Below are 22,554 nucleotides of genomic sequence, written 5' to 3' on the forward strand. Positions count from 1 at the left end.
TCTAAATAAAATGCGGTTCTTGTCGGTTTACACTTTACAGGAAGCCAGCAGCAGACACATTTTGAAAATAGCCGATATACTGGATTATTTGATAGAGGTTAGGTTTTCATTCTTGATGAATTTTGCTAAAATCGGCTATGAAAATAGAGATCTGTGGAGGCCCATAATATGATCTTATTAGGATCGGACATGGTTTAAAAAAAAAATTAAAACAATATGATGATACATTTAGAACAAAAAATAATATGCACAAACAATTAATAATTCAGTATATCGGCTATTTTAATTTTTTTTTTGCCTCTGGCTTCCTGTAAACCGACAAGAGCCGTGTTTTATTTAGACATGAATTTTATCTCAGTACTATACTGTTGGGAATAGTGGATTGTTTTGAGGATCGTAAATAAGCAACTTAGTTTTAACAAACGATTAACTTTATTTATATTCAACTGCATGAATATTATTATACAGAATTATTATAACAGATTACATTTTATATGCGCGCGTTACAATAAACCAAAGAGAATTAATTAGTATCACGCCGCACTTGTGCGGCGTAAGAGGGGGTATCTAGCAGCGTCGCGCAGCGACGGCTAGATGTCAACACGTAGGTACTTCTTTATTCTTATATTATTAATTACACTATTTAATTATATTGCTATATTATTCTATTAGACATCTCTCAACATATACAACCCACAGAGGTTGGACGGTCTTAAAAATAGATAATAATTATATGGTAGAGATGCTGACGTTTGCAGATACCTCGTAGTTGAACTGTTGGTATTTTATTCTTCTAATGATCTTTCAATCAATTTATATTATGAAGTGTTATTCGGTAGTATGTATGTGACCCACTGGTAATTCCACCTGCATTTTTAGTTTATTGTACTTTTTACACTAAACCAGGGGTGGCGAACGATGAATTTGCACGACACGTGAACGAAAACCAATAAAAAAATTTCAAAAAAGGTTTACAAATGAACATTCGACATTTGAGAAAATTGTGCAACCTGCGGCCCGCGGCGAAAATAATTTCCAAAAAATAGTCGAAAAATATTTTTTGGGAAATATTGGCACGCGTATGCAAAAAGGTTCGCCAACCGTGCATTAAACCGACTGTGTTTAGGAAAAAGGGCGTAACCCTCGATTTTTCGAAAAGTATTTTTATTAAATATTAACAATGTATATAACTAAATACACGTTCTGTAAAAAGAAAGTAAGCCGCAAATGCCAATTTATTATCTAAATTCAGGTTTTCATTGAGCTTTAATTAAGTTTTAATTTAAGGAAAAAAGCATTTAATTTCAATTCTAATGATTTTTCTGTAATAACTTCTTTAATTATTAGTACATCGAAAAGATATTACACCAAATCATCAATCATCATGCACCCAATGTCTTTGTCTGTTTTTTTATTAACACTGAACCAAAATCATTCAAAAAGCGTTTTTTGCCTCTCTTGTAAAATTTGTCTGTGTGGGTTACGCCCTTTTTCCTAAACACGGTCGAAACAATATCTCTACTTTTCTTCCGTAAGAAGTGAAAACAAACACAATGTTGCTAACTTTTTTGTTCAGCAAAATTAGATTTCTCCATTATTGTATAAACTACTCTTTAGTAGAGAAACGTTGAAAAATTAGGCACACGCATTATAAAATATTCTGCACGAGGGCTGAGATTATTAGTGATTATACAAACGAATAGTATTTCACCGTCATATCAGATACTTACATCTAGAAATACACCTGAAAAATTCTAAAACCCGCAAGCAACTGGCGAATGATTAGGATAAATTAAAAATAATTACAAGATAAAAAGAACTTTTATATACCACGATTTAAATTTTCTGTTGAATCATATAAACTTGACAATTCTATGTATTAATAATTTAGGACAAATAAGGCAATTGTCAACAAATCATTTTTTTGTTAATTTGCAACAAACAAACAAATATAGAATACTGAAATGTCATTTTGATTTCCATAGTAACGCACGTATATATTATTAATTTAGTTGCTGGGACCACCCCCTTAGCAACCAATAATAATGGATTGGATTACGGATATCTTCCGAAATAACTTTTCATACAAAACAGAATTAACTGAAAATGAATTCGATTCTATTTAAAGATGGCTAAAAGTATTAAAAGAATGCATTGGCATCGTGTTCTGATATATTCTAAAAGTTTCAAATGTCTAACTAGTCGGAAAGTTAGTTAAAAATCGATTGCAAGATTTGTATGGATAAACAACCGCCGGACAAACAAGAATACGAGCTAACTAAAACGTGGTAATTAAGGAAGTAACTAACTATAATCCAATTTCCAAAATCTGCAAGTGTCATTACTATCCACCAAGGACTTCGATGGGCAACGGAAGTTAACTAGACATCGCGTAAGCCGACAACAAAAATACAGTTATATTAAACCTTTTATGTTAATTAATACATTTTATTTCCATTTTCAATACCGAATATATCAGTATTGTATTATTTTTAATATCGGTATTTTGTATTCAAAAATATTGGGATACCGGTTTTAAAATACCGGTATTGCAGTCCCTAACCATGACGAAGCATACCATGTTGCACGAAGAGTTGTGAATTTGGAATAAAAAAGTATTATAATTATTACATTGATAGCCGTAATAATAAAATATAAAAATAAATAATTACATACCTGTTCTGGTGAATTTCTAGAATACAGACCTAAAGAGACATCGAACGGGGTAGGTTGCCTGTTGATAAAATTTTTGGACGGTGGTCCAAATATATCAGGCAAAGGACAGTCATCTTTAAATCAAACGAAAATGCATTATTAGATAGTATATAATACGATTAATACAGGTACTTTTCCCTATTAGAGCAAATGTAGCGTGCGACTTGCATTTTTGATAATTTAAAATATAGTCATATAAATAACGTCACCTTACTATTAAGACCTCGTAAGTCCAATATTATGAAATAATGAAGTTTGTTCGACAAAATTTAAACAAAAAAATATTCAAATCATCGGTTCTCTAGACCAGTGGTGGTTCTCACGTGAAGTTTAATTATGGCCGCACAATTGACATTGACAGTTCTATGGAAACGTCTGGTGGCCGCACCAAATTTCACTTTTGTTGTGACTGAAAAAATTAAAGGTAAATTTGATTTACTAAAATAATGGATCAATTTATTTAGAGATGAGTCCATTTAATAAAAGACATTTGAACATTTTCGTACATATTATTATTATCTATTTATCCGGATGCCGCCAAAAAGTGCGGTACTTTGTACTTACTGAGTTTGCCATAATTGGACACTACGGTAAATGGATATTAAGGAATTTATAATTGCGATCAGTTATTTAATATCACCGATCAATATAGGTACTGACACGGATTGAGTTGTTTATCCTCATAGATATTGTTATATTTAAAAAAAAGAAAAAAAGTGTGTAAAGTAGTATCGTTAGAATGATAATAGAAATGGGTTTAACAATTGTAATGCACAATTGTTAAACATGGAGTGCCAACTAATTCAATCGATAAAACATGAAATATTAAGTACTATTAATCTCAAGCATATAAGTTCGGCTTTCTGCCAACTTAACCTTCTGTAAAGAATGCTCTATAAATCATTATCTACTTCGAATAAAATGTCATTTGTAAACTCGTTTGAAATATTAAATTATAATTTTTGGGCGCCTTGAACATATTATTGTGTGTATTTACAAATAAAATATAACAATATAAAAATAAGAACACAGCTTAATTTGTTAAAAGTGTTATTTAATTACACGCCATCAATTTCGTACGATAAGCGTACTACATTGAAATTTAAAATCGATACAAAAAATAAATAGAAATTTTAATACAAATTTGAGAAGCGATCGTTTGGTATGGGTCATAGAGTATTTTTTAAATGTTTTTGATTACTTAGTTTTTATATTTTAAATGATGGCTGCTATTTCAGCTTGGCTGGAACTGTATGTTTTCCTGTCCGAAAGGAAAGCACAAATGGCGTTGAAACTGTTTCTATATGTTACCGATGACGTCCGAACTGCACTGAATCTAATCCCGGAGTGAGATCTTGTGGGCGGAAATGAGTTGTTTGTTTGCATCACGCTTTCAAAAAAGCGGGAAGAATCCCCATTGGTTCTTTTTTTTAACGGTCATCGTTTTAGAAACAAGGTTGACACACACTGTTAACAAGGTTGTGCCAAATTTTGTTGTTAATTAATTAACATTATTTATTTAAGTCTGCGTTTGAAATGTAGACATGTCACGTGAAATGTAACATGACAATATCCTTGTCGAGAGTTTTTTTTTATCTAGGGATACTCCACACACATAGTCATTACACACAACCACATTCACCTGATTACGCCTTTTTACGGAAAAATGTATTAAGTACCTGGTGTTGCCGATTTGACTGGTATAATTATAATTATCAGCGCTAGTCCTCCAAGAATATGGGTTAAATGACGTCTCATTGTTGAAGACCTTCTGTATAAAATTAGACAGTTTACTTATTATTCTTATAAATGCAATTTTAAAACATACACGACATATAAATTGTCAAAAGAATACAATATATAAAAACAAACGGTTATATAAAAAGCTGACATTTTAGAATTTAAGGGCTCCTGGGTACATTTTGAATTAACTTGTCTTAAAAAATTATCCTTTCGTTATATTAATCTTCGTGGTTTTATATGAAACAGCATCTCATTTTTGGCATATATATTAACTATTGTTAGAATAGACGAGGAATGAGCTTAAGTTAATACTGAGGCTAAGAACAGGGCACACAATGGGCAAAAGATTTGATGTCCTCATGGAAAGAAGCGAATCGCAACTCTGCGATGAATGTCATGTTTTAGAGGACATTGTACATATAGCACTACAATGCCCTAAATATGAACTTCACAGAGTACAGCTGCGAATTGCGGATATCTATGACAATGTCGACGAATTGAAAGGTGTCCTGGCGGTGGGTAAGATGGAAGACCTAGGCAAAATTATAAAGTTATTTAACAGAATTGGAATGAGGACCTGATCGGCGGATCCCCTTCTAGAAGAAAAGAGGCGATATGACAGCGAGTCGCAGTCAAGGCCTTGGTAAAATCACAAAAAAAAAACTTTGTCAGTCATACCTCTTTGATTTCATTGAACGAAAACTACAGTTTACATAAGGAGTTAGTTAGTTTTTTAAAATTTAATTTAACCCTGCGTAACCAAGCCATAATATATAATAGTCAAAAATATTCGTCTATCTATGAAATATCTAAAATCATTATGCCATACATAACTGGAAAACGCCTCAAAAATACGACACTCGACGGGATTTTTTTAAATGTGATTTTTTATAATGGTATAGTGGTAGAGTGTTTTCAAGTTATGTATGTTCAATATAATATAGTAATGTTACATTCTAAAATCTTGTGAATTTTTCCTTGAATAAAAGCAATGGTTATTAAAATTATGACATAAAATGTCATAATCAAAATGATATAAAATTATGCATAATTTTAGATATTTTATAGATAGCAGAATATTTTTTATCGATTATGGTTTGGTTTAGGCAGGGCTTATCGGCCTACATGCCCAGCGTTGGTCAAAATGGAGCTTTTATAGTATTTTCAGAGCATAACCCTGGACATTCCTTAAACGTTTGAAGCCTTATTATCCTTTATATTTATTTTAAACGATGTTTAATTTTATCGATTTTAAAAAGATGTTTATCACATTTGAATGGTAAAAGACATAGCTTATAATCAGTGTCTTTAGAATTGTCTTCAAATGTGTTAATTGTGCCCATTTTTTGAATAATAAAATGCTTAATTCTTGTCAAATTTGGGATCACAAAGATTATAAAATATAATTTTTTATCGTAAATAAGTCACTATATAATGTTAACATTAATTTTACTAGTAGTTTTTTAAATGCGTTAAAAAAATAATAAATCTAAAAAATCTTAACACTACTGCACATTTATGTACTGAAATATGACTATATTCTAAAACATTAGAGCGAGAGGCTTAAAAGAATACTATTTTATGTAATAAAAACACTTTACGCAGTCATCAAATTTAAATATAGTCATATATATAAACATCAAGTTTAAAATAAAAATAAAGGATAAATAGGCTTCAAAATTATATAAATAGATTATCTACAACGTTTAAGGAATGTCCAGGGTTATGCACAGAAAATACCATAAAACCTCCATTTTGACCTACGCTGAGCATGTGGGCCCTAAATGAATTAAAAAAAAAAACTTAATAACACCTTTAATATGTATTCTTAATTCATTGAAAAAACAAAAAATAAGTATAACTGAAAAAATGTGCACTCTTTTTGCTGGATCGCCCATAGCATACCTAAACAGTTTGACATGATTTAAATGAATTTTAAAAATTAACCACCACCATCTCCAATTTATTTTCTTAGTTAAATGGAAACAAATCAGTCTGACTGATAAAGTTTAGTGGGCACTATTTATGTCGGATCTTTAGAGCCTACCTCCACCCTTCGCCTCTGGTATTTATTATATTATACTAAGAACGCGTTGTGAAAATAGCTTGTTTTTGTAAATAAATTGTTCTCAAGTGAAGTAGATATTTTCGACGTTTTATGCAGTTATCGATGGCAAAACAATTTTTTGCATTTTATGGTTACTTGTACTTAAATTTAAAATTAATTTATTGTAGATAGTTATAATAGATATATATATATATTGTAGAGTTATAAGATAGTTATGAATAGCCAGGGGAAAAATGAAACATTAATTTTGGTGGAATCTATTTAGGTTAGGTTAGGTAAGGTTGTGTCATTATTTCGTTGTACCTAGTCACCCAATCATTTTGAACATATTATATTAAATAAGATGGATATCCTAAGCTTGCCGGTAACACCGAGTTAAGTCCCGTTTATTTGAGGCTTTTTAGCGATTAGGAATGCAGAAATTAGATATATAATTTGATTTATTATGGCGTATTGAAAATCTGTGCTATTAAAAATCTATCAACATAATAGAGATAGGACAATTTCTATATGAAATTTATATTTTTCCTGAAAGGTCATAGTTATATTTATCGTTGTTCTCTTTTGTCACTGCTCTGTTTTGTCATGTTCTGTTTTGTCATATTCTGTTTTGATACTGTTCTGTTTTGTCATGGAACCGTAATCCATACAAAATAGCAATAAATCGGGTCCAGGACGATTCGGCGTTGAGACAATAGGACGTCACGCAATCGAACGGAATTCAAAAATAAATAGACGTTCGTGAATTATAGGTACCTTTAAAATATATATTAAATACTGTTATTTCTATTTAAATTATTTTATTAATATTTAATACTTGATGAGAATTTAAATATGCACGTGTAAATAATGATTTAATTGTGCTATGTTTGAGTTCCAACGAGAAGAGAGTTCTTTTATTACAACGTTTTTATTAGCTCGTATCCTTATTTGTCCGGTGGTTGTTTGTCCAGTACAAATCTTGCAATAGATTTTTAACTAACTTCCCGACTATCTAGACATTTGAAACTTATAATAATATATCAGAACACGATGCCAATGCATTCTTTTAATACTTTTAGCCATCTTTAAGCAGAATTCAATTCATTTTCAATTAATTCTGTTTTGTATGGAAAATTATTTCAGAAAAATCCGTAAAAAGTAAAAGACTATTATTGGTTGCTAATGGGGTGGCCCTAGCAACTAAATTATTAATATTAACGTGCGTTACTATGGAAATCAAAATAAAATGTCAAAATGACATTTCAGTATTCTATATTTGTTTGTTTTTTATTTACTTCATATCAAGTAGGTACAAGTTTGAGCATATTGAGCATATAATACTTCAACAGAAAATTTAAAAACGTTGTATTTAAAAAGTTCTTTTTATCTTATAATTATTTTTATATAAAGCCTTCGATATGATAATTCTTAATCCGCAATTAAAAAACATTATATTAAGAGAAAAATGAACTAAAACTACTAAATAGTAGATACCAACTAAAATTCTTCATCTACTTTCTGTATAAAATCGTAACGAACGTCTATATATTTCATTAGACATTGTGGCGCCCAGTTGTCCCATTCCCAATAAATCTTTTAAATTAAATTACCATAATAAGCAACTATAAATAATAATCAAAATCGTTATTTACATGTATTCATGTGACAGAAATGTAAGGTATAAATGAGTTTTTCACAAGCATAGTGAACCAAGTCCATCCTGGTTATTTTTGCGTAAGCTAATTTCAAACATAATATTTGGGTATTTCTTATTCTGTAAGGGTATGATTTCCCTTACATAACTACTTAAATGTACTCAGAGTAACACTTCAGAATTGCAATCGTACCATTACAGAATTAGAAATCCTTAAATATTATGTTTAAACGTAGCTTATTCAAAAATAACCAGAATGGACTTGGTTCAATATGCTTGTGAACCACTCAAATATGTGTTGTATCCATGCTTAGTATTTAATAAATTATGGGTTTTTGATTTTATGGTAATAAACAGTTCTGGCTACTATAAAGAAGATGGTTAACACTAAAATAATTAAAGGTGGTTTCACAATAAAATCACTGGACAATAAAGGGTTAATATTAAATAGGTTTTATAGAACTTACCTGTTTAAAGGTGTCATCAACACTGATAATAATAAAACATATTTGCTTCAATTTATTTGTTTATAAAATGTAAATACCTACTAACAAACTATTATTTTTCGATAATATGTAATCAGTGGCGGCCGGTGATAATAAAATTAGGGAGTGCAAAAGTGGTATTGAAAAAAAATCGGCAATAGCCTTCGTGGTGGAGGTAGGCTTTTACTTAAATATAGAATACATCTTGGGGATGGAGAAATGAAACGATGCATACGTTCACAGACAGCATCATTTTTTTGAGATATCCATAATTTAAGTAATTTAATGAAACAATTACATAATAATATACAAATAAATTATCACGAACATGTATCAACTTACCTATGAAACGTAATACCATCTTCTTGCTTATCAATACGGTTACCACATTTTAATACAACACACAGAAATATTTACCACTGACTTTATGTTTAAGACAAAAAATAGCAATTTTAGTAACACGCGCTCACAGGTTATCGACGCTTAGTTAAGTAACAAACTAAGATTTGGCAGCGACACTATTTATAGCAAACCATCACACTCATCTGTAAACCTTTTATCTTACTCTAGCGCGTATCGCAGAGATTATAAGGGTGTCGAATGAATACTTTCTCACTCGCACTTATGCATCGTTTTTGTTCAGGCCTTGTATGCGCCAGTCGAATGCGTCATCTCTCGGTTAAAATTGGAAACTCTCAGGGAACACTGCACCAATCGATGTAATGCTAGTATACGTTCACTGAGCTCACATCGGTAGAGTGCAAAAAATGTCTACGGGCAGATGCAGACAGTTCATATTCTGCACCTTCTACAAATGCTATGAAAGACGTACATGTATAGTGTAGGTCAGGGTGGGGCAAACTTTTTGGATGGAGGGCCAAATTCAAGAATTCAAAATGAGCGGCGGGCCGCAAGTAAAACACCATTTTTAGATATACACTATTTATTATCACGAAAATTAAACATTACAAAAAAATAATGAGAAAAATGAAACTGTTGTTCATTGCTGAACATTTTTTTTAAATTCAGGTGTTAATTTTGTAGTTGATATTCTCAAAACTGCTTGTAAATGGGCATCGGAGATATTTGATCGTACAGAATTTTATTGAGGTTCATGATCGAAAATGTTTGTTCACATATATAGGTTGATCTAAAAATAACGAAAATTTTTCTTGCATAATCTTTAAGTTGGTCGAATTTATCTGAATTAAGGCCATTGTAAAATGTGGAGATTTCTTCACGACGATGCAATTCTCTTAAATCAGTGTCACACTGCAGATCAATAATCTCAAGTTGCAGCTCTGTCGGCACACTATCAATATCTATTGAAATCGATGTTCAACGTAGAAAATAGTGGTTACATAGTGTGAGACAAGATGCAAGGAAGACATACTGAGATAATACATTTACGAAACAACAAATTCTTCAAATTTTAATCTATTGTCATTATTTTACAGAATTTAACATTCTATCAGAAGCACAATTAATGATGGCGGGCCGCAAAAAAATACCCGGCGGGCCACATGCGGCCCGCGGGCCGCAGTTTGCCTCCCCCTGGTGTAGGTCGTAGGGTACGTAGACAGGCTTAGCGGTCAAAAATACGCCAGAAATTACTCTGTGCATGCGCGTATAGGACGGGTGACGAATTAAAAATATTTTAAAATAATTAATTAATACAACATGTAGGTATTTGAACACGTAAATATTATTACATATAATAATTTGGGAGATCAGTGCACCATTTGCTCCTATACAAGAGCCGTCCCTGTATGTAATCTGAGTAATGGCTTATCGCTTATGTTAAATAAGTATGTCATTACCAAAATACTGATATACAAATCACTACATAATTAATGTATTTGGAAAATACCTCAGAAATATTAGGACATAATATATAAAATTGTGAACAATATAATTGATAACCACGTATAATAACTTGTACCCATGAAAGTTGACTAGGTACGCAATATTGGGTAACCGGACAAAACTGAACAGCGATAAATATAACTATGACCTTTCAGGAAAAGTGTAATATTTAATGTTGAAATTGTCGTACCTCTATTATGTTGATAGATTTTTAATAGGACAGAAAAATCACAAGGCTGCCTCTAAACATGTAAGCGCCACAGATCAAATAAAACCATCATTGTTTCGTGGAAATGCTTTAATTTTCAGTAGATGGTGTGTTTATTAAGGCTATACCTCAGTTGAGGCATGGTCTAAAAAGATCGTGGCTAGGCGATGCGCAGATTGCGGGTGCAAATGACACATGCCGAACGAAATATAATTTGTCATATAAATCGAACATGCGTCCATTTAATGTTCTGTTTATTGTTCTATTAGTAACAATAATAATATATTCATTGACATGTTTTCTTTTTCAAGTAAATGGGTAACTTTTTAGTAATCTTTACACGATTTAAGAATTAATACAACCGTCGCCATCACGAAATAAATTAACGTGTTCCCAGCTCGACGTTCGCTCTCCGAATGCCAGGAAGTCAAAAATTTCGTCGCGCCTATAGTTGAAAATTATTTGCCGTTTCACTGATGTATCGTCTTAATTCAAAGGTTGAAAATAAATACATAATAAAATAGCTAACTAGGTACATAACTAACCAATTTGAAGAAAATTTGTAACAGAAAATGAAAGGGGATGTTATTCTAAGTCTGATTAGGGGCGGTACTTTAACTAGGGACGTCACTGACTTTAGGTTCTTTTATAAGTATAAAATATTTTCAAACGATTATTTGTATGAAACATATTGTCATAAAGTGAAAAGGACTCAACTGTGTCGTATGCATGAGATTCCCAAATACTTTATAGGCTAAATACTGCTCATTTGTATGCATAAGTGCAAATATGTAATCTGTTGGTTAGCGACGTCACGATGTGACGTCATAATGTGTTATGGCGTCCATATAATGGCAAACTTATAAAATTTCATTCCACGATCATTAATTTAAAATTTTGAAATTGTAAATGTGTCTGAAAGTGTGCAAACGGTACCATATAAATTTAATAATCATAAATGAATAATTATTATGAACTTTAAATAATTTATCAGTTATTTTATCACATTTATTTTATAATTCTAATGTACGAAAGGATAAAGTATTCCCGGTAAACATTTCCATTTGATGGCAATATATAGTTATATTATGACTAACTTCACTTCAATCACTTATAATAATTATGAGATGTCAAAACGGAATAAGAAATGACAGAAATGAAAAGCTACCACAAGTAACCCGCCCCCCGCCCTTCTTCCCGCTATTGCAACCCCCTAAGAGCGAGCCGCTCTTAGATAAATCAGTTATAGTTTCACCCCAAAAGCAGAAAGTCGAGTCGATTGTATAGAAGGTACGACAACACCTCCGACACGTAACGCGAGCTGCCTCGGACAATAATTATTGCCCTTATAAACGTCCTTATTCCCGCGCTCAATCCATCGCAGTGCAGTGCAAATAAAACCTCTTAATTAATAAATAACAAGTGACCGTGAAAAAGAATAAATAATGAATACCACAATGTACCTAATTTAATCAGCCCAAAAAATAACGTCAGTGTCGTACCTAATCTAAGATCCCTTTAAATGAAACCAATGTAATATTACCAAAGTTTGCCTATGATTTAGTGTAAATAAATCTAGATCTGCGCGGAGCTTGCAAATCAAAAATATGTGTTATCAATATAATGCGTCCATCCTGATGTCTCTCTCAACCCACCAAAATACCAGGACCTGAACAGGATCTTCCCACGTGAGTTCATCGTCTTCTCTCGGTATTACTATCTATCTATCTATCTATCTACCATCCTACTATCTAGATTATATAGACTATGGATCAAAATTATACGTATTTTGTAAACATCACGACTAGGAACTGTTTTTAAAGTTCGCAAATGTTTTAAATAGTCTACAAAATGAACGAGGGCCTTCAGCAAACGTTTGTTGTAATGAATGCATTATTAAAATGACATTTGAAAGTGACAGATTAAATAGCCATTTCGAATGACGTGTTACGTCAGATTGCTTACGTCACAAACAGTGCTATACGCTATAATACGCTATGGTGGAAAATCGGTTAAATAGCTTGTACATAAAACAATCTACGCCTCCAGTCATTTCGGAGGTGACAGTATCTTCTAAATATGTTTAAAATTCGTGGGTGAATGTTCCGCCAAACATAGGTGGAAAAATAAGAAACATGCAATTTGAGACAATTTATTTATCATTTACATTAAAAAGTGTTTTAATTTATCAACATGCATAACATTAAAAAGGAAATATATTTTTTTTATTGAAAGTCAAAGTATACAAAATGTGAATTCGTAAAAAGATCCCATATTATTTTATGGTTATGCTTATTAGTGTAAATATTATTGAATAATCCATATTTTAAATGTATTTTAAAAAAATATCGAATTTCCTAAAAAATAAAAATGTGCATAATATGAAATCCTTTTTATTTAAATCAATATAATGACCACACCTTGATGGATGTATTTCTAGTGCCTGTTGGGTTACTTATTTTCCTAAACCATAAGGCGAAGTACCATTTGTCACCAGATGATAGATACCTGCAGCGGTATTTATTACTTTGTATCCCATGAAAACTTTGGGAGTAGGAGATGTGCATTTTTTTAAGTCATACAGATTCGGACAAGAAACTGCTGGGAAGCCGTCAGGATTGTACATACTCTCGACAAAGTATCTCCATGATCGTTTATGACTTTCCATACCGTCTGCGCTGGTTTGCGTTGTTCCTCCATTCGGATAGAAGTCGGCATGTCCTGGAAAACAATGTGAGTTTCGTTAATAGTGTTAAAGACTTTTTTTTCTGCAGAGAAGATAAACCAAATCATTTGGGTCACGATATCCTGACGAAGGAGTATAGTTCCATTTAGGGTAGATGTCAGCGTGCCCTGGAAATCAATTACAATCACTTTAATTCACAATTCACGTTAACTCTACAGTTTCATTATTTAAAAATAAAACTACCATTTTTGGGGTCTCGACAAAGCCCCTTAAACCACAACTGCCCGGATATTACCGCATAGACATTGCCGCCAAAACAATTTAGAAATGAGACAATTTTTATTTTTACATAATATTATATTTTAGTCTACTAAGCAGCAGGCGACAGGTATATTCATCACATGATACTCTTGCAGGAGGCATCGGAGAGTTGAAATATCCTCCGAGCAGGAGTTCTCCGGATTTGACAGCCCTCATCGTGAATCTCTGTGACAAATTCTGCTAGGCTATGGTGTCCTACGGAAACTGGTCGCCGTGATAAGTGCTCTCTACACAAATACATAGTGTCACATGAGAGCAGCTGGAACATCCTCTGACCTCTTTGAAATTACGTCAGGTGTCAAGCAAGGATGTTTGCTTGCGCCTTTTCTTTTTATCATCATGATGGATTTCATAATGCGTAAGACGGTTTGTCCCGACAGTGGGATACGCCTACATCATGATGACACAACAGAACTATGCAAAGAAGGACTGTACGATTTAGAGTATGCAGATGACGCAGTCGTATTTGACTCGACGATCGAACGGTTGCAGGTAACCGTGAATAAGCTCGCCGCGAACTCGAAACGTGTGGGTCTTCATCTGAATGCGGCTAAGACCAAATCCATGTGCAGTGCTGCATGCATCGACGCCGACACTTCTCTGCGGGTTTCCGGTCTGCCCGTCGAGCTGGTGTCTAGGTTCAAATACTTGGGTGCCACGATTGCTGACGATGGTGGTATTTCTAGTGTGTCAAGGCTGTATTTTGTGAGAACCAAATGTCGAAGGGCGGCGAATCGAGGAGAATTATTTGGAATATATAGAAATAGCTACCTAAACTTAGTAATAACGAAAATGTCTTTCCATTAAAAAAAAATTGCTCACTGGTTTTATCGGGTTCGCGATATCTAGTTTAATTTTGTTGCCCTTCGGCGTACTTAGTGACTAGAAACGACACGTGCAGATTTTCGAATAATTAGTCTGATATTTTATTAGTAATGTATCCATACAACACATTTCTTAGATATTGGACTCATGAAAGGATGATAAAAATACTGTATAAAAATGAGGCGGCTTTTTGGTGCTGCCTAGGGGCGGCATTTTATCTAGAGACGTCACTGTGTGCGGTAATATATTTTAGTTTTAAGTTATAATGTCATTCGTAAATGTAACACCTCGAATACACAATTTCGGCGTGATTAGGTTGGATTACACCAAAGAATATTTTAAAGAATATAGAAGTATTGGTGCATCTTACAGTGGTGCAGAGTGAAGGCAGGCTATTACGGGCCGCACAAAATTGTGTTTTTGTTAATTGCTTTTCAAATGCAAATTAACAGGTTAATTAAAAAAATAATTAAAAGAGCCCGTAAACATTGGGTTGAGATCCGACATAAATAGTGCATACTAAACTTTGTCAATTATTTATTTTCATTTGAACTAGACTACAAATTGCAGATAGAATTGGTTAGATTTTGAAATTCAATTAAACCCTGCATAAACCAAGTAATAATATATAATAGTCAAAAAATAATCGTCTATTTATAAAATATCTAAAATTATGCCATTAAATTATACATAATTTTATAGATAGAAGAATATTTTTTATTTCTTATGGTTTGGCTTAGGCATGGTTAATAAATTTAAAAAAACAACCAACACCGTCTGTAATATGTACCTATTCTTAATTCAACGAAAATAAATAAGTATGACTGAAAAAGCATGCAATATTTTTGTCGGATAGCCAATAGCATACCTAAACTCTTATGGTTTGGTTTAGGCAGGGTTTAATTGATTTTTAAAAATTAACCAACACTATTTGCAGTTTGTAGTCTTAGTTCGATGAAAAGAAATGACCCACGATGGCATCACGGCTTAAGAGTCGTCGTAGGTCTCATGTTCGAATCCTGGGTCTGACAAGCAACGTTCCCTCTAATTTTTCTATTGTGTGTGCGGATCATTAACGCACCTGAGCAGTGGCTTAACTAGGGTTGGTGTCACCCGTCAGTGATGGACCATCACCCGGTGCGGTAAATTTACACCCCCCCCCCCTCCACAAACACACACATACAATTTTTCATTAAAAAATTGATTATTAGTTTTGTATTGGCATGCGATAGAACGGGACGGATATAGTGAGACCGCTCGACGTAAAATTTCACTTGCGTGCTCGCGTTAGTCGCACTTGACCTTCGCCTTCCGAGAAATGCGCCAAAGAATAATTGTGCATATGATGGTTTCGTGCATTCGAGCAAAACTAAAATCTGGCAAAGGAAACTTTATTTTACAATATTTTTGTGTGATTACTGTGCGGGGGATGAAAACATGTGTGCGGACACATTTTGGTAGGTGTGCGCGCGCACACGCGCACATCTTACAGGGAACATTGCTGACAAGTACATATAGGTATTGTTTTTCAATTTCTGTATGAGTCAGAGTATGGACCTAATAGGTTGAGCAAGTGGCTGATATCCATTTCTCGTAAACATAAAATCTGTTAATACAAACCTCCATTATGTGGAGGCCTATAATGATCTTATAAGGATCGGACATGGTCGAAAAATTGTTTAATGACAGCAAACACGTATGACTAACGAAGTTTAGTTTGCACTATTTAAGTCGGATCTTAATAGCCTACTCTATCCTTTGCCACTGATATTTTATACTTCTAATGAAGATGCTGTATGAGAAAAGATCAGCTGTGATTAGATTTGATAATCAAATTTACGATGCCTTTAAAGTTAAAAAAGGAGTCCGCCAAGGTTGTATACTGTCACCGGCACTTTTCAATATCTATAAAGAATAATATATCATCCGTAAAATTCTAAACGGCCCACATGCTCAGCTTACGTCAAAATGGAGCTTTTATGCTATTTTCAAAGCATGATCCTGGACATTCCTTAAACGTTGTAGATAATCTATTTAGATAATTTTGAAGCCTTATTATCCATTATATTTATTTTAAACATTTGGTGACTGCTTAAAGTATTTTTATTACATAAAATAGTATTCTTTTCAACCTCTCGCTCTAATGTTTTAGAATATAGTCATATTTCAGTACGTCCATGTGAAGTGGTGTTAAGATTTTTTATATTTATTAATTTTTAAAAGCATTTATAAAACCATTAGTAAAATTTATGTCGATATCATTATAGTGAAATATTTACAATAAAAAATTATATTGATAATCTCTGTGATCCCAAATTTGACAAGAATTAGGTATTTTATTATTCAAAAAATGGGCAATATTTACACATTAAAAGATAATTTTAAAGATACTGATTATAAGCTATATCTTTATTAGAGCAAGTGGTTTAAAAAATACTATTTATGTAATAAAAAATACTTTATGCAGTCATCAAATGTTTAAAATAAATATAAAGGATAATATGGCTCAAAATTATGTAAGTAAATAGATTATCTACAACGTTTAAGGAATGTCCAGGATCATGTTTTGAAAATAGCATATAAGCTCCATTTTCACGTACGCTGAGCATGTCCCCCCCTTAAAAAGAGGCTTCTTTAAACTACTAAAAAAACTTAATATTTAAATTTACTAGCTATGAACATATGCTGGCCCTAAACTGCGTATCGCATGTCTATCCCCACAGTAAGTTGCTGGTGAAAGTGTACATTAACTATTAAAGCTAAGGAAAATGATAATATAACTCACCAGAAGGTTCATGTATTCCGAGTCCTCCGGCATTATATAGTTCCATTTACCTTAATTACCTGTATTTATCTGTACCTCTGTGCGCGCGTCCGGTTTTTATAGTCTAAATTCAATTACCTCTTAAAACTAAATCAAATGATAAAACTTACCTGATGCCTCCCTAATTCCAAGGCCTCCTGCATTAGTATGAATTACGACAACAAAGTTAGCATCAGTCTTGCACAATCTGGAAGTTGTTGGATATCCTTCGAAGTAAGGACCAGCTGGATCCAATCCAGTGATTTTTGCGACTTTTTCCCCCGGAAGAGCCAATGCAAAGCTTTTCCCTGCATATCCTGATAAATGGGCTCCAAGACCGTGACCAATCAAGTGGATGTCTTTGTTAACTCCAGCTACAAAAAAGTACGCCAATAGATGAAGAAGACACACGAAAAAGATTCACTTTCGAAAATTTGAAGCATTATTTTATTATTTATTGTAATATAGTGTTATTTAAATTTATGGCACCTATTTTTGTTTTTAGCACATATTTATGAAATTTTAATAACATATATTTTTCCCATTATATCTACATATTTTAGGTATCTATTATTCCTTTTTTAGCACCTAAAAATCCTAAGCCTACTTATAAGCAATAGAAGAAATCTTTTTGAAAAAAGTAAGATATCCCGCAGGAATCGAACCTGTATCTCTCGGGTATTGCGCCCACGCACATAGACCAATACGCTAAAGGAGTCATACTTATTTTTTTAAGACAAATTTTGTGTACTTATATTAAATCATGAATTATAAACAATTACAAAATAATTTACCTTAACAATGGGAAAGACAAATTTTAAATATCGTATTATTTTCAATAGAAAAACGGAACGAAGCTATTTATGACGGGGTTAAACCATACGCGACAGACGTCATTTCCACTTCCGTAACGTTTCTCAATACGGTTTTTCAATTTCATTACGTCCCAAAAGAAGTATAAGGGCTTGCGCAGACAGGGAGCGGTCAGGCGGTCTGCGTTCTGCGTTCGGAGTTTGGCGTTCTTTGTACTGTACGGACTTCATAATGTATGGGCACACAGCTGGCCGGGCGGTCAGACCGCGCCGGTCAATTGGAACGCTAGCGTTATAGAGTTCTATTCCCGCAATTACAAAGAACTCCGTACTTCTCAACCGTTGCAATGTCTGGATCAGAAAAATTAATCGATAGAGAGAAGATTGATACTTGATTTAAGTGACGCAAATTATATAAATCATTTTTAATACAAACATATTGTTTTTAAATCAACACTTGATTGATTTACGTGCATAAATACTTGATAATTTGGCGAGATTTATAGTTTTCATAGTTCAATATTAGAATAAATTTGACATGTGAGGTTATGGGTAAAATTAAAAGGTTAGAATCGAAATGTCAAATATTATAGATAGAGGTAAAGTACACAAACAAATAAGTTTATATGTCACTTCGTTTAAAATCATCGATATTAAGTTTTTAAATATCCGGTTTGATAAAATGCATTGATTATAGCAGTAATTTTAGTACCTAGACTATATTTAGTTTACAAGTCAATGTCAAACGTAATCAAATTATATAATTCATCGAAGCTTTGTATTGACATGCGAAAGTAAATAAAAATTTGAATGTAATTTGAGTTGTCAAACAACATAGAGCGAAACCACACGGGGGAGTGAGTACGCAACAGCGGTGCTTTCTCACTTCCACTCGCAGTCGGAATATAGCGGTCTCACATTATGCAGCGCCTGTGTCACTACAACGTTTGTATACAAATGGAACGCATTATTGTTGACCGCCACATGTCTGCTGTCGGAACTCGTATTGAACGCTACCGGTCAACGGTCGGTTGCCCTAACTTAAAAATGCACGTGCAAATGTAAGATTGCATTTATGGATTTAAAAAATTCAGAAGCTTCTGAATTTTTATGCGACAATTGTACTGTGCGATATCTGCGCCCGCATAGGCTGCGCGCACACGGCAAAGCGAAGTTTCGGATTCATCCGCCAAACGTCGTTTGCGGGTCGAATGCGTTTTGTTTGCGTTTCGTTTGCGTTTCGTTTACGGCGATATATCGACGATGCTGTCCAAACATCTGGACAGAGAAAACACAGTTTTCAAGGAGATTCATAAACGCCTTTTTTTGAAACTGCACCCTGCTGCGAGAGTATTTATCTCTCATTACAGTGGTGTACAAGGGTAAATAAATCAATATAAAATCAGTACATAATATTGCATTATACCTACATTTATTTTCCCACTATTGCTTCTTTTGGAGCTGGACTGTTTTATATCGATAGCGTTTTGAAAATTACCTATTATTGTGCCCATTATGTATCATCATAAACTTTGTCTGATCAATACTATCGACCGAGGGTACTTGATGGAGTTTGAATTTAAATTCTAATTGATTTAAGTTTTGTACTATTATTATTTATTAATACAATAAAAAAAAAGATTATAAGTTAATACACGAAGAAAGGGTAAAAACCTTATTACCTAGATACCCACTAAGTAAAGGATGAAGTATAAAAACATAATATTGTGAATAATTTGAATACTTGCATTGTTTCTAAAAACTTGTTATAAATACTATTAATACATTCGGTAGGTAAGCAGTTTCACAAAATAAAATAAAAAGTTTTGACACAGCACAGCTATGAGAAGAAGTATTTCATCAGAAGAAAGGCTCGCCATAACTAGAAGGTAAACTAAACTAAACTAAAAAACATACATATACCTATACAAGTACATAGGTACATACCTATCAATAGTAGTAGGTAGGTATTCATTATTCTCACTACAATATATTATTATTGGTACCCGTTTACATTTTAGTGTATATATATATAGATCATCTAGATGAACAGATTTTAAGGGAGATATTTCAAATGTTTATTTATAATATGTGACAAAACAGAACACCCGGAAAAAACCTGGCTGTTCTGTTTTATCATGTTCTGTATTGTTATTGTTTTGTTTTGTCATGTTCTGTTTTGTCATGTTCTAATTTGTCATGTTCTGCTTTGTCATGTCCTGTTTTGTCGTAGTGAGAATAATGAATAATAATATAATACATTGTTCTAACAAATTATATACAAAACATCTATAAAATATTTTAATTAAATTATATCTGTTTTTTTCCCCATTGCATAAACGCCACTGTGAAATTCTTGATGACACTAATTATTAAGAAAGAAGGATTTTTTCAAATTTTTCGGACTAAAGTAATAAATTATGTCATACAATATGTGCCTTATTGTGTTCTGCAAACTGATAGTAGTAGTCTTTGTTTTCACCCCTAGTGTTATTATGGAAGAATTTATCTATTGCACTATCCGAAGAATTAAAAAAAAACCTTTTTTTGTCTCAGAGGCCAGTGGCGAACTAAGATGTAAACATTACCTACATATTATTAAGTATTTCTTTTTTACCGTTTTACCTAGATATTTTCATAGTGTAGAAATTATTTCAAATGACTTTCATGCGGATTTTTGTTAGCTATATGCAAATGCAGACATAGTCCAAATAAGCATTAAGCATTCAAGTGAATCTTTCTGGTTGCAAACAATTCATCATGATTGGGTTTTATTTTTACACTGCCCAGACACGTGGTATGACTTAGATGGTAACCGGACAAAACAGGACATGACAAAACAGAACATGACAAAATAGAACATGACAAAACAGAACATGACAAAACAAAACAATAACAATACAGAACATGATAAAACAGAACAGCCAGGTTTTTTCCGGGTGTTCTGTTTTGTCACATATTATAAATAAACATTTGAAATATCTCCCTTAAAATCTGTTCATCTAGATGATCTATATATATATACACTAAAATGTAAACGGGTACCAATAATAATATATTGTAGTGAGAATAATGAATACCTACCTACTACTATTGATAGGTATGTGCCTATGTACTTGTATAGGTATATGTATGTTTTTTAGTTTAGTTTAGTTTACCTTCTAGTTATGGCGAGCCTTTCTTCTGATGAAATACTTCTTCTCATAGCTGTGCTGTGTCAAAACTTTTTATTTTATTTTGTAAAACTGCTTACCTACCGAATGTATTAATAGTATTTACAACAAGTTTTTAGAAACAATGCAAGTATTCAAATTATTCACAATATTATGTTTTTATACTTCATCCTTTACTTAGTGGGTATCTAGGTAATAAGGTTTTTACCCTTTCTTCGTGTATTAACTTATAATCTTTTTTTTTATTGTATTAATAAATAATAATAGTACAAAACTTAAATCAATTAGAATTTAAATTCAAACTCCATCAAGTACCCTCGGTCGATAGTATTGATCAGACAAAGTTTATGATGATAAATAATGGGCACAATAATAGGTAATTTTCAAAACGCTATCGATATAAAACAGTCCAGCTCCAAAAGAAGCAATAGTGGGAAAATAAATGTAGGTATAATGCAATATTATGTACTGATTTTATATTGATTTATTTACCCTTGTACACCACTGTAATGAGAGATAAATACTCTCGCAGCAGGGTGCAGTTTCAAAAAAAGGCGTTTATGAATCTCCTTGAAAACTGTGTTTTCTCTGTCCAGATGTTTGGACAGCATCGTCGATATATCGCCGTAAACGAAACGCAAACGAAACGCAAACAAAACGCATTCGACCCGCAAACGACGTTTGGCGGATGAATCCGAAACTTCGCTTTGCCGTGTGCGCGCAGCCATAGTAGAACGATAGTGGCGAACCTGCTGTTACAACGTACAGAGACATTTTGAGGTTAACGGATTATCACGACCTGTCAAATCGTACCAAATAATGATAACATCGCGTCTCGCTTACTCTTGAAGAGCGATACAATCAGCAATTCTACGTGTAAACAGCTATCATCGCGATAGTTTAAAATACTTAAATTATTATAAAATCACAAACCTACAACGTCAATATTTATTATTTTATTTTCTCGTCATATTTACTGACATAAAATGGTATTGAACATATTTGCAGATAAAATTTCATGTAATTTATAATAAAGACGATTTCTAAAATATACGAAATAGGTTTTTCAAAAATGTCCAGAGCTGATTCTGCGAATTTAAGATGTTCATACTTTTTGACGAAGCGATCGCATCATCTGCTTCATAGAAACCCACCATTATGTGGGAGTGAGTTCAGGTCAACACTATTTTACCACGTTTTTATTAGCTCGTAT

General features: G+C 32.8%; 1 protein-coding gene across 1 annotated transcript; it reads right to left on the reverse strand.

Annotated features, from left to right (window-relative positions):
- Nucleotides 1-13,176: 13,176 nt before the first annotated feature.
- LOC147069250 (pancreatic lipase-related protein 3-like) lies at nucleotides 13,177-22,115 on the reverse strand. Its single transcript, XM_085951640.1, has 3 exons — nucleotides 22,091-22,115; nucleotides 17,488-17,730; nucleotides 13,177-13,442 (listed from the first exon to the last, which is right to left on the reverse strand). Exons 1-3 carry the CDS (start codon nucleotides 22,113-22,115, stop codon nucleotides 13,177-13,179), a joined length of 534 nt encoding a protein of 177 aa, XP_085807766.1.
- Nucleotides 22,116-22,554: the final 439 nt, after the last annotated feature.

The sequence above is a fragment of the Rhyacophila brunnea genome, unplaced genomic scaffold (genome assembly GCF_057557595.1).
Source record: "Rhyacophila brunnea isolate RB1 unplaced genomic scaffold, BYU_Rbru_1.0 scaffold_24, whole genome shotgun sequence".
In the NCBI taxonomy this organism is placed as follows: Eukaryota; Metazoa; Arthropoda; class Insecta; order Trichoptera; family Rhyacophilidae; genus Rhyacophila; species Rhyacophila brunnea.